Raw genomic sequence first — 18151 nt, forward strand, 5'->3', positions numbered from 1 at the left:
TCCGTTTATTATCCATTGCACTAGCGGACTAGTAAAACTTGATGGACCTTGGTATAGCGGGAAGTAAGCTATTAATTCAGCTACTGGTTACATTTCAGTAAGAAGACTATATTAGATCAACTTTCCGGCTCCGCACGATCCATACATACCATATTTTTGTCACTAATCTGTCTCTTTAAGCATATTGCCTGCTATAATTTGAAAATTGTTTCTGCTAATAACAGTTCTCTGGCTCAATGTTTATGATTTGTTTTAAACAGTAAATTCATCTGAAGATTGATCAAATGAGTAAATATTGTTGAAAACAAAATTATTTCTTATTTTAATTTGTATTTTCCCCTTATTAATTTTTTATTCTCTAGAAATTTAATTTACAAAATTGTACAACCATATATATATATATATAAAAAAAAAATATTTTTAAAAACATGTAATCATTTTTATTTTAGTTCAGTGCTGGCAATTAATATTTAAGTAGGGTCTAAGTAACAATATATCAATGTATATATTATATACAAATAGACCATAGACTTGATAATATTTAAGTGCATCCTAATAATGAAAAAAGATGCATTCAAGTATTTGTCATTTCTATTGCAAACAACAATAATTTTGTGTAAAAGAAAAACAAAATATAAATTATACATTTAATAAACAACATATGGCGCCCATTTTGAGTGGTAATATTATATTCCATTAATGTATGTGTTAGTTGCTTTAGGTTTTTTACCCTTCAGTACTGTTGGTTTGCCTTGAATAATGCCTTTTTTCTTGCGGGCAGACTAAAAAAAAATTAACAAATTAAAAAAATAAATATTAAGTATTAACAGGTTTTAATTATTATTAGTAAAATACTCTTTTATGTCTGTTTTTACGCATGATAAATGTATATATTTTATATACCATGTGTCCGCAAAAACAGGGTACACTTTATAATTAAATTAGGTTCCCATATTACTCAGTACCCTATACCTACATACTATTGATTTCTGTCTATAGGACATGAAACTAGACTATTAGAACACCAATCTCCCGCAGAAAGAATTCTAAAATATGTAAAGGGTACCGAGTAATGCAGGTAACTGAGATACAGGGTATCCAATTTTCGCGGACACATGGTATATTTACAAGTATAAATCATAGATTTAGGTTTGTAAGTACCTTTTTCGATATCGCAGATGCTCCAGGATTACGAATTTTTCTCTCCAGTACTGGTATACGCGGTCTATTAAACTCATCTGGTTTTTTTACCCTGTATATTCTGACCAACCAGTGTTCAGTAGTGTACGCCTCTTCCAAATAGGTAAGGTCAAAATTTTGGTTACCTATAACGGCATTACGCGTGCGATCGAAACCAGCAGGTGTTCTAAAATCCAACTATAAGCAATAATTAGTATTTTTCAATTAACATACAAATGTAGGTATTTATGCATACCTTCAAGTCACCAAATCTATAGTAGCTAAGTTTATACATTAAACAATTGAGCATGGTTGGTGAGCCCTGACTGTCAATTCTAAATTCACCCCGTTCAGTAAAGTAATCAGATTCCTAGATAAAACCAATTTTATAGTTATAAATCAATACTAAAAAAAAATGTATATATTTATTTATTTTTACCCTAATGTCTTTAGGATGTTCCCCTTCAGCAATCCGAACCATCCATAAGAATTTATTAATATCATCGCCCGAGTATCCAATTACACCTCCAAATATAACAAGGACATAATCAACATCAAGTGATGTCATTATCTCATATGCTTTTGGCTCAGTTGACGACATCGCTTTGCCAACAAGTGCTATATGACTATTGTTCCAAGTATTATTATCAACTAGTGTTGTGCGATTTGCCATTCCAGCTATTTGATAACCATAATCCCACCAAGACATAACACGAGCATCATTGTCAGTGTTTTGGGATAGCCAATAGTAAGCTTCACGAAAATCATCCAATATTTGCCGAGATCTAATTATACAATTATAAATAAAATTTAGTTAAGAGATGTAAGAAAAACATTGATCTAATGAATAAAAAATATTGATGGATAATGATAAAACTATAGTCTATTCAAAATGAGATGATGACTCGGCGGCCAAGTTGTGCGCATAGGCGTGGCTTTTGTTCAGTAGTAGCGCTTGAGGCACCGCCGCGGACGGGAGCTTTAATTAGTCTAGTATCGACTGCCGATGTGTGTGGAAAATTTAAAATGCATTGCGCGTATTTTTTGTATGTCTGTCGGTCGCAGACGCACACACGCACATCCACGTCCCCGTTGCTTCGGTCACGTGATCGATGCTTGTGGAGGGAGTATGACCGGCGGCTGACCAAAACTGGTCGCCGCCGAGTCATCATCTCATTTTGAATAGACTATATATATTATATAGATATCTTACCCATCATTACTGAATGATGCTAGTACAATACTAGGACTAGAGTATGCATTACTGGTGACCCATGTACAATGGACAACAAACATCATGAGTACGAGTAACATAGAAATAGTCACAATACTTCTAATGTTTGATCCCACACCTTCTCCATTACTATTATCACTGTTCAATGAAGTAATTGTTGGTGGCTTCTTTTTACTCTTTCCGGAGCCAGAGCTAGACGGCTATAATAAAATAAACAAGCCAAATTCAGTGTTATATAACAATAATTTATTAGCTTTTAATCCATAGTTCAATTAGTAAACATGAAACTACTCCAACAAATATTTGTCTAGGAAAAAATGAAGTAAAAATGCATGTTATCATTAAAAAAAGTAAAAAATAAATTACGTAAAAAAATATTTTCAAAAATGTGAATAATTTTTTTAAATAATGAGTTACACTTTAAATGCATAACTAGTATACATTTATTATAATGGAGATAGAATATAAATATAAATAAAATAAAAAGTATATAAACCACTGCAATATCAAAATTATAAAATAAATGTATTTACTTGTGATGATTTAGAAGGAGTCTTATCCTTAGAAGGCTGTTTTTCTTCAACTGTTTTTATTCCATTGCTAGTAACTGGGCCATCTTCTTTTAAATAATTTTCAAAAATTTTGGAAAATGCAATACCACTAAGAATACATACAGCTGGCGTCAAAGTTAACATTAATCTGACCATAACACCCGCAAAGTATACAGCACTCAAGGCATATAAAACCACTGAAAAAACATATGAAAATTTATGAATATTCTGACTTTTGATAGGATTATTTTATTACACATGCATACCAAAAAGTCGTTCATCATTATACTCTTGAATACAATACCATAATCCAGCAGGGAATATACAAACAAGTATATGGAGATCAAAGAAAAAGCTAAACCATGTTGTTGGTTGATGCTCTGATACTGATGCAATTATAGGTATATGTATCTTGGCATATGTTGTATCCCATAGGGAATAAAATCTAAAAAGAACAAATAATATTCGTATAAACATTAAAAAAATATTTTAACATTGAGATGTATGTATTTTATTGAATATTTTAGACTTTAACTTTATTTGATTGTTTAAAATAATAAATACCTTCCACTCCATGGTGCAATCACTCCAGCCCAAGTTAGACCAACTACAGCCAATAGTACAATACCAGACGTGACTAGTGTCGCAAATATAAAAATAAATTTGAACTCAGCTTTGGTGATACGAGTTTGAATGTAATTAAATGTGCCAGCAGCCATGACTAAAGCAAATACTCCTGATGCTGCCATGTGCTCACTGGTCCTAATTGGTTGAAAACCAACAAAAGGAATTTGCATACTCAAAACCAAACCAAGTATGTAGAATACAGTATAACTTGTGAATAAACGATATGAGTAACGGCCCATAATCAGCAATAAAAAAACATGAAGAGGAATCAAGTTAATAATGAATACATATCCACCCCAAGCTGATACCTGAATGATAAATATAATTAATAGTTATTAATTACATTTTCAGTAAAAAAAATTATTTATCAACATATCCAGGACAAAGTCAGATTTTAAAAAAGTCCGGACCCATTTCTTTTATTATCAGACCAAAAGTTTGAGCAAATTTTTGAGTTGGACAAAAAGTCAAATAGAAATTATTGAATTCACAAAAATGAGTCCAAACTATTTTCAAATCATACTTTTAGACTGATACTATTAACTCACCATGTAGAAATAAGACAGTGCTGTAAGCACTGACCAAAAAACTGAACCAGTTTTGATAGATTTCACCTAGAATTTAAAATTATATTAATGCATTTGTAAGTATGTTTTATTTTTTTTAATTTAGGTATCATATATAAAAGTTTAAAGCAAAATAAATTAATCATTTTCATAATAAGTTACTTAAGTACCTAATAATCTTTATTAAGATCTAAAAAAATATAGTTACATACCCAAAGATAATAGGTAAATTGAAGAGCAAATATAGCAATTCCTTCATTATCATAGCTTCCAGCTACTGATCGACTTATATAACCAGGTACAATTGCAATAAAACAGCATGCAAACAAACCAGCACCCGGAGACCAAAGTTCTTTAGTCAGGAAATATGTTGATATTGCTGTCATACCACTATAATATAAAAAATAAATAGTTATATACAGATAATATTAAACATTAATATAGACACAAGAGATTCAAGCTACTTTAAATAGTATCTCAATCATTCCATCAAATACACTGTTAATTCTCTCCCATAACTAATGCTCAAATGGTCAATGTATTAAATTAAAAAAAAAAAAAAATATTATGAAAGATCACTATCACAATGAACATCCGAGAAAAACTATATAACTACAAATTACATTTCATTTATAACAAATTAACAAATAGATAGGATTTAAAGAGTTGTGTTTTGATCATTAATTATTTGTTATAGTTTACCTAGATATGTAACTTTAAATAAAACTTCCGTTCTAAATAAAATCATTTTCTGTAAATAGGTTTAACAATGTCATGTTTGATTAAAAAATGAAAATATAAAACAAATATAACAACATACTTTTAGTTAGATATTTTTACTGTAAAAATAATAAATAGTCTGAAAAAATTATAAAAAAATCAAAAAAAAAATCAATTTTAAGGATATTATTATACAAGCAACAATGGTAATAAAATATAAGTAATATCTTTTACCTAAATATGGGTGCCAGGAACACACAAATATCTCTGATATGTACGGGAATGTTTAACGCATGCAAGATGTGGTGTATAGCACCAGACGTGACCATCAGTCCTGGGTAGACAGTGCCGCCGACAATCCTGCCAAGCGGGTACCATGCTCTCTCGTCGAACCAGTTAAGGAAATTATAGAAACCGTGTTCGACCATGTATGCTGTTGCACGGTAGTTGAACCTGTAACACACGCGAATTATCGTCGTTAATTAAGGACGCCGGTGCATTATAATATGTGTGCGTACACACGCCTTGTGACTTGTGTCAGTACTTACCATGGGTCGAATTCGTGGATGATGCTCTCGAACCGTATGACGGCGAACAGCCGGGCGGAGAACCCGGACACCCATGCCAGGAAGAGGATGGCGAATGTGATGAGGCTTTTCCATCCGGCCGGGTTGGTGAGCAACGTCTTCATATTGACATCAGGGTTCGCGGCAAAGAAGTTAACTCACATGGATCGCGATCGTTCGCTCGAACAGATTTGACGCACCGCAGAACGAATATTACAGGTAACCGTCCACCATTGTTGTATATTAATAAAATAATTATTATAATATATTTCAACTTTCAACGTAACGGGTTACAGACCGGGCGAATGGAGTAGTTTCGGCCCTAATCACTATTCTATGCTAACTTGAACACGTATACCGTAGACGTAGTGTGCCAGTGCCACTGAACATAAATTGTATTTATTATTTACCCGTAAACAGTAACAAGCCGGCAACATGACGTCACCATTTGAGGTTAAAAATCCACCAGATGAGTTGGCAACCGAATCGCCCGTGTTATCGCCATATTCTGTGATATTATATCTCTATGGTTCGACCCACGGACTGATATAATGGACTGGAAATGACATGTTCGGCGGGGGTCGGGGGACGGCCACGAAAATTGTGTCACTTAGCTGATAAGAATACTGTTCTTGAAGTTTTCAGCGCTACCGGTGGTTTTATTTGGCTACACAATTTGTATCTTAGTCCGTGTTAAATGCAGAGGGCGCTGTGAACTCCAGGAACACGGGCGACCCCCCGCACTTTGCCTCTTGTTCATACATTCGTAGCCGTGATAAGCTGCTCGTTTCCAGTCCATTATAATATCGACTAGTCAGTGGCAAATTTTTCTTATCTGCTACTTTTATCAAAAGACAACAGCTGCTGCAGCCTCTGATTTCTAGAGTAAGAGGTCTATCGTTGCAGCAGCAGCTGCAGCAATGCTGTGATCAACGAAACGGATATAAAGTAAATACATCACAGCTGTGGCGCCACCACCACTTGACTGTATATGACTGAATATGCAGCAATGCTAATGTTGAAGTCGATACCGTACGAGATTGCCGTGAACGATAAGATAATAATCTACAGTAAACAACATCATAACATAAAAGTTTGATATTAAATACAGTATTTTGAAATTTTGTATTGTTGCCGTTTGTTTTAGTTTTTGGTTTTTTTTTACCGTTTCAGAGTATATTTTATTGTTTTATTTTTATTTATATTTATATACACTTTTCATTCCGATGGAGACCAATAAAGACAAACGACATTCCACGGGTTCCGAACAATCTATCAGGCTTCACATGACGGCGCCTAGAACATTTTCAAATCAATGTCATATTTTGAATAAAGGAGCAATAGATTGGTAATAACTATTTTAAAATAGTAGTGTTTTATACTTCTTCAGAACTGTGTTTATGTTTGATTCAAATTTATCTAATTTAAATTTAACTTAATTGGATAAAGTGTCGGATATTTTAATAAATACATGTAATGTTTGTTAAATTATTTGTTTAGGTCTGAAAATGGACTTTTAGCTTATGGGTCCAATAATTTAGTTGTAATTGTTGATACAGCCAAAGTGATTCCAGTCCAATGCTTCACCGATCATAAATCATTAATTAAAAAGGTTAAAATATATTATATCACTTTTATTACCTATTTATGAATTAATACAACTCAATTGGATAAAATAATTTTTAGTCAATGCCTTTAGATAAAATACAATTATTTAAAAAATAATTTTTCAGCTTTTGTGGGCTCCATTTGATTCTGTTTCTGGTGCATCATCTGAATTAGTATCTGCAGACTGCGCAGGTGATATTGCATTATGGGATGTATGCCGAGGTCGATGTATTTCATGGATTGATTCAGAGCAAGCAAAACCAGTCAATGGTGAGATGTCTTTTTAATGTGATTATTAATCATGATGTCTAACAATGTTTTAACCAACAGGACTTGAGTGGGTGCCATCCTCATTAAACAATGATTTGCTGTTGGGAGTTTTACATTCTCCTTACACATTTTCTATATTAGATGTACGTAAAGGTACTCGGCTATGGAAAAAAACCTTTTGCGATACAATCAACAGTTTTGCTTTTGACCCCTTTCATTTAAATAGAATTGCTTGTAAGTTATTCACAAGCCATTCATTTTGAATTTATATAACAAGATATTTTATTTTTTCTAGTTTTGTGTCCAGAATGTATATTATTTTTTGATAATTTTGATCGCAAAACCGCACTTAGTGGCAATGGGCGTAAATTTTACATATCAAATACTGCAGCTGGTGAGAATTCAACTATAACTGAAGAATCTACGCGACCTAGAACTAGATTCAAAAGATTGATGAAGGGCTTAGTATTAGGAGAAAGTCAACCTAAGTGAGAACTAAAAATATGCTTAATGGCTAGTTGTGTGGGGAGTATGAATTTAGAATTCACTTTAATCCCATGTGTTTTATTTTTTTTGTATTAAGAATGGATCCTTCTTTGACGGTTTCTGAATGTATTCAATTTACATACCACCGTGCACTACGGAATCATATAATTTTGATGTATCATCATGATATATTAATTCTTGACCTATATATTAGTATGACAGTTGGTGTAATTAGTATAGATCGTTCGTTTTCTCCATTTTGTCAGGTAATATATTATTTAAATGAGTTAACTTTATTGATTTTTTTTATAGAACTTATACAATTTTTAGATGTATTCTTGTCGACAACGTGATATTATATATTGTTTGCAAGAAACTGGAAGTTTGTCATTGAAATTAAGGCGTAAACCTATAGCAAATTATTTAATGTCCCCCATGGATGCTTCTCCTGTAACTGTTGCTGGCAATGGTAATTTTACTTGTGTATTTAATATACCTAAATAATATACTATCTATTTTTATCTTATGCTCTAGACTCCTCTACTGATACATATTTGTGGTATGAACATAGAATACAAAGTGAAATAATCAGACAGACAAAGAATTCTAAAGTTCTTGGTTTAGCAGTTTGTCCAATTTCTGAAAAACACTGTGGTTTGTTTTGATTTAAAATATACTTAAATCAAAATTAAATTAAATGTTAATTATTATTATTTTTTAATATAGCAATACTATTAAGCATGGGTAAGATTATGTTTTTTGAACTCGAGAAAATTATGACTACAGCCAATGACGTTTCATTTTACCTTGGAAGACGTGACTATCATAAAATTACATTAAGTAACATTTTTCCATCGTTCAATGATGTAATTGAAATAGCTAGAAGTATCTAAATAAAATTATCTAATTTTTTTTCTTTATAAAAATATTTATATTTGTAGAGTCAAGGTTTAATACCAAAAGTACGGTTATATCCTCGTGGAATGCTTCCTAGTCTTGAATCCACATTAACTGTCATTAAATATTGTCCACCATTAACATCAGCTACAAGAGCTAAATACAAACCCCTTTTAGCGGTAGGCACAAATTCCGGGAACATTGCAATTTTTAATTTAGCTACAGGATTAATGCTGAAAGAATATCACGTACATTCTCACCCTGTTAGGTGAGCTATAAATTATAACCTAATGATAATATTTTAATTTTTGAAATATAAAATTGTGCTTAAAAATTATATTAGGGGCATTGAATGGATCAGTCAGCGCTATATAATTTCTTGGTCATTTTATTCATATACATTAAATACCAAGAGTCAAGTAATTGTAACTGATATTCATTGTGGACAGTCTACGCCTGTTCGTATAAATAAAGTAGATGAGCCGTATGTAGTATTTGTTAAAGTATCACCATTAAAGTAAGTACTTGTTTTTATAACCCAAAATTAAATTATATAATTATATATTGTTTGAATTTAAATTCATAGACAGTATTTTGTAATTGGTATCAAAGATGGACCAGTTGAAATTTGGGATTTAAAATCAATGTCGTTGTTAAGTAAAATGTCAAAAAGATTTCCACCTGCTGTTTGCATGGTAAATATTTTTTGATTATTAATAATTTGATAGTTTTTAAAAATTTTTTTTAATTAATAAGGAATGGGTTCAATGCAACATGTCTAAAGGAAAAAAAAATAGTGTAACAACTACTATAATTGAAGGTACATACTTATGTAATATTATATAATATTGTTTATTTTAAATCTATAATAAAATTGAAGAAAATAAATTAAATTGAAACTATGTAATTGTTATAATTAGAAAATGAAATTGGATCAAAATACCCAGAACATTTATTAGTTTCTGACATAGCAGGCAACCTCTATGCTTTCTTAATTGATTCAAATAGTTTTTTGAAGCCTGGTACAATGATTGAGCCTGGAGTAAGTATGAGAATGCATTGTTAAATAAAAAAATGCTTTATATATTTTTCAATTTTCTCATCAGATTTTGTTAAAACCTCCTGTATACCTTACATGCAAGTTAAACATTGCATTACAAGTAGACAGTGATGGTAATTTGTTTGTGTGGGATTTAAGTAACCACGTGGACAAACAAAAGCAACATATTAATCGTTTAGAAATACGAAAATTAAAATTTGCTCCTGGTGCTGGGAATTTCCGATTTTTATGTTTGTCATCGGATGGCATTGACATTTTCAATGTTTTTGGGGTGAGTATTTCATCATACACTGTAGTTTAGAATTACAATAATTGATCATATTACCTATATATTATATAAAATGTTGGTGCGAAGTGTACAGTACACCCACGATAATATTATAAAAGTGATTTAACAAAGTTGTAGACAAGTGTAATACGTGCATGTTTTTCTAGTCTCCTCAATCTATTGAAATAATTTCGACAATGAAGACGGATAAAAAGTTACAAGTTATCGACGCTGATTGGGCTAGTGCTGAACACACTGTAATCATGTTTAATGATCATTCTATTCGAGTATTTGACCTTAAGCTTACAAAGTCTTACTCTTCAATATACAATTATGAATTTGATGGTACACTATTGTCATTATATATTAGTTAATATAAATGATACAATATACATATTTATTGGATGTATTATGATGATCTGACACATTCAAATGTAATTGTGTCATATTTTCCTAACACACCTTGTGTACAGGTTGATTTTTTCAGCATGCTCACGCTGTTTTATACTTAAGAGGATGTCAATGCATTATTTGTTTTCTCTCTCTTGCCCACGCGCAACATGGACAAAACGCATTTACGCAGAATCATTTTTGGTATGTTTTTAAGTAATCTTAGAGTAAAATCACCCATTAAAAAAAATATGGAGTAATATTTTTGAGGGAATATCAATATCGACATATCGGTTTTACATTTTATTGTTATTTGACTTTGTATTCGACTTTAAAAATAAACAAATAATTGTTGTAAATTTAAATTATGTTTAATTTGTTTTGAGACAATATTTAGACAAATCAATATGTCATTCCCTCAAAAATTTTATTCTCTATCTTTTTTGTAATGGGTGATTTTACTCTAAGATTACTCAAAAACAAAGATGAAATGATTCTGCGTAAATGTGTTATGTTTATGTTATGCATGGGCCAGAGAGAGAAAACAAATAGTGCGCTGAAATCCTCTTAAATTATACATATAATCAAATTTAGATTTTTCGAATTTTTATATACACTTACAATACAAACTTCTGTTTTTCAAAATTAATAACTCAGAAACTATTTATCAGAATTTTGATTTAAATGCTTCAAAACTTTCATGAAAATCATGTGCTAAAGAATTTGCAGTAAAGAAGGGGATTCTCATCTTAAAAGTAGAAGTTTGTATCATCATTCGTCACAGGATACTTTTCAAGTAGTTAGTACAACAAATATCATGATTTATAAAATACGGTCTTTAGGTATACTTAAAAGTTCTAAAAATCAGAATTTGAAAAAATGTACTATTAAAGGAGAAAATGGGAGTGAGTATGCTTAAAAAAAATCAGCCTACATACATATGTAAATTTATGTTTTTTTTCCAGATTTACTGGGGCCTCCTGCAATTTTAGACCGTGATTTATGTAAGATGTTTTACTTTTGGCTTTCAGCTACTTGTAAAAAAGTTTATAGCACAGAACTTGGTTTTAATAATTATGAATTATCCCGTGAGTACAAACAAATTGTTATAAAATTATTATTTTAAATCTGATCCCCTTAAGGGTAGTTAATATTTTTATATTTTTAAAGTGATTAAAAATGCCTGTTATTCTCTACCATGGTCAGAACTAGAATTATGTACAAAAATAGCTGAACGATCTTTAGTAGTATGTCAATCACTTGGACTGAAGAATGAAGTCCAATTTTGGACAGTGGCTTTACATTACATCATGATGGGCGATGATTATGCTACAAGCGTTGTCCCTCCTTTAGACTCTTGTTATGATGTTGTATGTGACTGTGCTACATATCGAGTAAGTTGAAAGATTAATTTATTTTTAAAGAACCCATACTCAAAATAATAGTAGAAGCAGTAGACTGTTTAATAAATTGTCCTTAGCTATATATGTATTACAATAATACAGTAGAATGCCGATTATTTGAACATCAATCAACCATCCATTTTTGATATTAATTAGTCTGGTGTTTTACTGTACTTATGTAAGGATTTTTTTTATAGAACCTAAACAAAACAGTTATTGATGGATATTATAATGTAATATATTAAGATGAAAAAAATGTACTTATTTAAGAAATCACAAATCCTTAACTGCTTGATATCTTAGCTACTTAAATATTTTCTAAGATCAAAAAGTTAAATCCCTAGTTTACACCATTGCATTTTACTATTTTAGTGTTATTATATTTGAGCAAATCTCATATTCATATTATAAAATAAAAAAATCATTAAATATTTAGAAAATACAATTAGAACGAGTCTTATTACATGAATGGAAAAGTGGTGACTATATGCATATGAGACGGGTTGCCGATAAATTTATATTACTCGGAGAAAAAACAAGAGCATTAGACTTGCTTTTAGCAACCAATGTGAATGATCCAAATTATTATACTGATGCATTGAAGTAAATTATTTTTAATTTTTTTTTTTAAAACATTTAAAATAATATTTAATTAATAGGGCTTGTTTGATTGCAACTGTGGATTCAAATACTGCTAATCAGAGTACAATTAAACTGGTAGCAGCTAATCTTATTGCAGAAAATAAAATTGATGAAGGTAGTTTTAAATTAATTTGTGACTATAAAACATAATTTTTAAGACATTATTTCATTCAGGTATTCAACTGTTATGTATGATTGGCAAAGGATCTCAAGCTTGCCGCTATCTTATATCATACAATCGATGGGAACAAGCTGTATGGTTAGCAAAGTGTTCATTGTCAAAAGACGACTTTGATACAGTCTTAAAAAGTTGGGCCGACCATTTACTATCTAATAGAAATCAGGTATTTCAAATAAATTAGTCTAAACCATAACTAAATACTGAAAAATATATAATAGAAATTTGTTGACCCAAACAGGTGTAAAATACATTGTCTCACACTAGAATAATGAACCATGTCAATGATATGGTGCAAACATCCCAGTACATTTTTTTTTTTTCAAACCTCTTTGAGAAACCAAATTTCTAGATATTATTGCATCAAAAATAATTTCTTTATTCTTAGAATTTTAAAATTATAATTTATTTGTATACTTGTTATTGTAGGAACAAGCGGTTTTGGTATTGCTGTCATTAAAGAGGTTTAATGATGTATTAAAAATCTTAATCAATAGTGACCGTGTTTATAGAGCTGCACTATTGGTTTTAGCCTGTCATCAAAACAATATTGTTCTTGATAATATCCTTTTTATCATAATTTTTACAGACTTTATAAACAATTGTTTTATTAACTTAATTCAATATAATAATAAATAATCCTTAATTCATATATTTATTACATATTTTAGAAAAAGAAGTATGTGAAAAACTCAAACGAGAATTGTATATTAATGGAGGTGATGGTGATGTTGTGGACAAACTTTTTAATGAAAATAAAACTTGAGAACAAATACTTACTGTGATATCTAATTTTTATCCATTGACCCTATTAGTATTAGTAACACATTTTACTTTTTATCACATTGTATCAGTTGTGTTTAAAAAATATCAACGCCTAATACCTATTTCGGCAACAATATGTTGCCAATTTCCATAATCAGACAATCAAACCAAGATTCAGACTAAACAATATGTCACATGACGGTTTTTTTTTAGAAGCCTCGTAACATCAATTGTTAATTATGTAACGGACATATTACCCGTGAGCTGTGCCTGTAATTGTTCCCAGATAATTCTTACATTGTTGCCGAAATTATGTATTTGTTTAAATAAAAGTATGTTATTTTATTGAATATTTTATGATTTTATTATATTATCAAATACATTTGTTTTTCAGTTTGTAACATTGAATACTTGAAATAAAAGTGCAAATACTAACATGACAATAAGGTCTTATTAAATCGTGGTAAATGTCCATGTGGTGCATCCCTCTCCTAGTTATGTTTAGACAATGAAACCCTTAATTATGTAGTGGACCTCAATGTATGATATTTTATACATACAATTTACATAATATATATTTTAATTTTATATGCAGCACTAAGCACTATACAATTTATTGATTTCAAATCCTAAAAACAGAAGTTTCGTCATAAGTAGGTTCTTTTTCAAAAACAGTTTATACTTTTTTTTCTGTTATTATATAATTTAATATGTCCATTGAGATATTGAGGCTTGAAAATCAAGGCACAGATAGTATATTTTCTAAATAATAATCTATACTTTTATATAAATAGGAGTTGTTAGTTACTGTTGTTGAAAGTAATCTCTGGAACTACTGAACCGATTTCGAAAATTCTTTCACCAATAGAAAGCCGCATTCTTTCTGAGTGTTATAGGGAGTGTCTAATTTTAAAAGGAAATTGATCACCCCTGGGAGGTGCTGAAACAGGAATTTTGAGATTTACGATTGAAATTTTTGTTTATTAATGGTTGCTATGGGTTATAGGAATTGAGAATAATACCTATTTATTTATTATTATTTTCATTTAATTTGAATATTAAATATTTAATATAATAATATTATATTATATTATTCAATATTTCAACGGTACTGCGTCCACATGTACGTCAAGGTCGAAATGGAGCGTCTCAATTTCATTCGTTTCGATCGAGTACATCCACTTGCGTGACACCATCGTTACTGAAGGGGAGACGCGACCAACATTGGTCGTGTTGTTATAAAATGCCCAAAATATCAAGGTTTTAACTTTATATATAAAATTAGTTCCCACGCGAGGGCAGCAAAAATACGTCGTAAAGGAGAATCTTCATCAGAAACTGAAAACAGTCTTGCAAATCAAAGAGAATACACTTCACAATCGAGCTTTGACTGTTCCCAACGTCTTCAAGATCAGAGAGAAATAAGATGTCAACGACTAGAGATCGTAATCGAGTTTTAGCTCACAGTAACAGCATAATTATTGAGCTCAACGGTCTTCTGTTCAAACCGGTGTCATGAATAAGATCTGCTCCAAGTGTTCTACCAAAAAATGGGCCGATTAACCTATAACGGTATGTGCTGTGCTTCTTGAAAAGTTAGTCCCCCAAAAATGAAGGAGCCGCCTTTACAGCCAATAAAAAATCTTTTGACAAACAATCATTCACTATTATCTGGATATTTTTGAACCAACATACGTAGTAGGTACAATAACCTTTTTCAAATTACTTCGTTTGGAGCGAAAGAAATTAGAGAACTCAATTTTATGCCAACTTTAAAAATAGAGGGACAAGTATATCATCTTATAGGTAGGTAGCCTTTTACCACCATCAGGACAAAATTCACAATACTTGCAGATATATTTAATTTCAGACGCAGATCAGTTATCGTTGCGGTCAAACAAAAAATTGATTTAATTAACGAACTACAGAATAGCCACTATTTATACATACGAAGTTTTAAACAAAACTTAGAACATTGATTTTCGGATAATTTCAAGTTAATTATTCACTTCGACCAAGGCTGGGCAAGTTAATGATTTTTTTTAACTGAGTTAAGTTAAGTTAATATGCACCAATAACAAAAAGTTATAAGTTAAAAGTTAATTTAACTATAGGTAAACTCAGTTAAGTTAAAAGTTAATCCACACTTTTTGTTAACTTTTTATTAAGTTGAAAAAAAGTTAATTTTTTTATACAACGCTAGCGTACTTAATTTTTTTCCAACCCAAAACTAAATTTTAGGATATAGTATTAATACTTCATACAGTATTTCCATATAAGTTAGATTCGAATGATATACATTTTTAACTTTAATTAATTTACGATACATATTTTTTGACATGAAAACGAAATAGACTGAAATAGTGAAATATTATAAAATTAAAAACAAAATAAATTAACTTAACTTACTTCTTAAAACGAAAAATTAACTCGTTAATTTCACGTTAATTTAGAAAGAAATTTAGTAAGTTAACAGTTAAGTTAATGAAAAGCCAAAAGTAACTAGTTAAGTTAAAAAGTTAAAATAAAATTAACTTTTTAACTTAACTTTAACTTTTTAACTCGTTAATGCCCAGCCTTGACTTCGACCGCCTACCGCAGACAGCACACCCGGACCCGGGTAGGTATAACGCTCCAGCTGTAAACGAGGTAGCTTATTGCCTTATTATAGTGCTGCACGGGAGAGACAGCTAACTTAAAATAGGGTCTCTGAGTTCCACCGATCGTACGATCCACTACAGTATCCTTTAATGTTCGTAATGGGAGAAAAAAAAGAAAAGAAAACGTAAAGGACTTTCATTGGTTATGTTCTAGGGCAATATTGTCACCTCAGAATGATACTGTAAACGAAATAAATAATCTGATTATTCAGTCTCCGGCCAAATAAAATATCGAAGACGCGGTCTCGGACAGGAATTTTTAAATTCACTATACCCTTCTGGACTGCCACCACATGAATAGACGCTAAAAATCGGAGTTGCAATCATGTTTTTGAGAATTAATGTAAGTACTCCGACCATGTGTGAGGCTGATTATTAAGGAATTAAAGGACAATTTAATTGTAGCGATCATTATCAAAGGCCCTGCTGGATAACTAGCTCATATACCGAGGATACCAATGATCTAAACTGATCTGCCAATCCAATTTAAATTCGCGTTAACTATAGACAAGGCCTAAGGTCAAACCTTTGAATTAGTATAGGGACGACCTACAAAAGAATGTTTTACATATGGCCAACTGTAAGTTGCCTATCGCGGGTCGGAGCTCCTGAAAATCAATTTATTTTGCTACCACAAAATAAAACAACATCAAATATCGTTTACAGGGAAGTTCTGTCTCAATAAATTGAATGGTTTTTGTTTTGTAATTATGATCTTAAAAAACTCATTAAAATAATAATATCAAAACGTTCTTTATAATATCCTCTTAATTCTTATTTAGTAACCCGACGGTGTAACCCTAACAATTGTGTATGTGTTAAAATTATAATTTTTGAAATTGTTGTTAAATCTACATATAATTTACATCTACACAGTAGCGACATTTAATATTGTAAATATTAATACATAAATAAGAAATCTGTTGGTAAAATTTTATAATTGTTTCAAATATATGGCAATAGCATTGCCGGGTCAGCTATCGTATATCTATATGAAAATCCCGTGTCACAATGTTTGTCCGACAAACAAAACAACAAACTTGGTGTAACTTTGATACTCTCGATTGAAATCATACACTTACGTTCAAACAGCACGGGATCCGCGATTTACCTGATAATATTATACTGCTGCAAATCAGAATTTTTACTCCGGGCAACAAAAATGTTAAGATACGTTTTAAACACGCCATCCACCAGATATTAAATAACGAATTGAACAGTTTGGGTCATATAGAGTTGGTGTATTTAACGAGCAACGAAGTGCACGGGGTCAGCTAGTTAAAAATAATTCTAATGTCAGAATTTGTATCAAATTGTTAAAGTGTCTAATCAGATTTTGTTTTCTTTATTTCCAGATCTAAATATGCATATTTTATGATGTCATTATAATATAATTTTTTATGCGGTTTATGCCATATCCACCTCATACTTACGTAGTACCATATTATCCTGAGGTGGTATTATAGATTTAATTCGGAGGGTAAAGGAGCATGATTTATCTTATATTGTGCGGCAGTTATTGGAATTATAAAATAAAAAAAATATGTAGAAAAAACTTTTTAACTCTAATATACAAACAAAAATGCACTGTTGTTCAAGTTAGTGAAAATAATTAATTGTGACAATTTATGTTAATTCAATTAAAATAACCTTCAGACGGCTTCAGTTGAAACATAATAAAGAAAAATAGTGTTTCCCACATAGGTAGTGAGTGATATTAATTATTAAATGAAAAAGTATTATCATTTTCTAAATACTAAATACTAAATAGTGTTAAAAATATTAAATATTTAATATATAAAATTAAAAATTGTATACTACAATACATAAGATAAAAATAAAATCAGTTTTTTAGAAAACATAAAATTGAAAAATGTGCAATTTAAAATATTGATTTTTAAACTCTCCATTGTATAGAACGGATTTATAGCTATAAATCCAAAGCATTTTTTCAAAAATTCAACCACTACAACTTTAAAGTCCTATTGATAAAACGTACAAAATTGTTCATAAGTTAATATTTATTACATTACTATGTTAATCTGCTTGAACAACATAGTCATAAATGCTCCATATATAAA

General features: G+C 30.5%; 2 protein-coding genes across 4 annotated transcripts; one reads left to right on the forward strand and one right to left on the reverse strand.

Annotated features, from left to right (window-relative positions):
• Positions 1-417: 417 nt before the first annotated feature.
• LOC132944392 (dolichyl-diphosphooligosaccharide--protein glycosyltransferase subunit STT3B) lies at positions 418-5843 on the reverse strand. The gene is made up of 12 exons (XM_061013705.1): positions 5426-5843; positions 5112-5330; positions 4370-4547; positions 4140-4205; positions 3529-3899; positions 3231-3409; positions 2947-3161; positions 2393-2613; positions 1619-1964; positions 1436-1549; positions 1162-1377; positions 418-782 (listed from the first exon to the last, which is right to left on the reverse strand). Exons 1-12 carry the CDS (start codon positions 5566-5568, stop codon positions 687-689), a joined length of 2364 nt encoding a protein of 787 aa, XP_060869688.1. The 5' UTR covers positions 5569-5843; the 3' UTR covers positions 418-686.
• A 510-nt stretch (positions 5844-6353) lies between these two features.
• LOC132944391 (WD repeat-containing protein 11-like) lies at positions 6354-13762 on the forward strand. 3 transcript variants are annotated; one of them, XM_061013704.1, is made up of 24 exons: positions 6365-6536; positions 6617-6791; positions 6944-7055; positions 7177-7321; positions 7382-7555; positions 7617-7809; positions 7905-8073; positions 8138-8276; positions 8342-8461; positions 8534-8673; positions 8749-8972; positions 9048-9221; positions 9291-9399; positions 9461-9524; positions 9625-9746; positions 9811-10035; positions 10200-10377; positions 11388-11510; positions 11593-11816; positions 12262-12428; positions 12485-12582; positions 12642-12811; positions 13075-13207; positions 13308-13762. In XM_061013704.1, exons 2-24 carry the CDS (start codon positions 6670-6672, stop codon positions 13409-13411), a joined length of 3429 nt encoding a protein of 1142 aa, XP_060869687.1. In that variant the 5' UTR covers positions 6365-6536; positions 6617-6669; the 3' UTR covers positions 13412-13762. The 3 variants fall into 3 exon arrangements, 2 of the variants coding, with proteins under 2 accessions (XP_060869687.1, XP_060869686.1); XM_061013703.1 differs by having other exon boundaries at positions 6365-6791; XR_009664454.1 differs by lacking the exons at positions 12262-12428; positions 13075-13207; positions 13308-13762 and having other exon boundaries at positions 6354-6791.
• Positions 13763-18151: the final 4389 nt, after the last annotated feature.

This window comes from Metopolophium dirhodum, chromosome 5, assembly GCF_019925205.1.
Source record: "Metopolophium dirhodum isolate CAU chromosome 5, ASM1992520v1, whole genome shotgun sequence".
Classification (NCBI taxonomy): domain Eukaryota; kingdom Metazoa; phylum Arthropoda; class Insecta; order Hemiptera; family Aphididae; genus Metopolophium; species Metopolophium dirhodum.

Excerpts from the sequence above, each read along its gene's own strand:
- LOC132944391 (XM_061013703.1), top strand. The coding sequence starts at position 6,670 with ATGGAGACCAATAAAGACAAACGACATTCCACGGGTTCCGAACAATCT. Across the intron at positions 7,810-7,904 it reads TTAGGAGAAAGTCAACCTAA|AATGGATCCTTCTTTGACGG; the intron begins GTGAGAACTAAA and ends TTTTGTATTAAG. Across the intron at positions 8,277-8,341 it reads TGTAACTGTTGCTGGCAATG|ACTCCTCTACTGATACATAT; the intron begins GTAATTTTACTT and ends CTTATGCTCTAG.
- LOC132944392 (XM_061013705.1), bottom strand. The coding sequence starts at position 5,568 with ATGAAGACGTTGCTCACCAACCCGGCCGGATGGAAAAGCCTCATCACA. Across the intron at positions 3,410-3,528 it reads ATTGCACCATGGAGTGGAAG|ATTTTATTCCCTATGGGATA; the intron begins GTATTTATTATT and ends TGTTCTTTTTAG. Across the intron at positions 783-1,161 it reads CATCTGCGATATCGAAAAAG|TCTGCCCGCAAGAAAAAAGG; the intron begins GTACTTACAAAC and ends ATTTTTTTTTAG.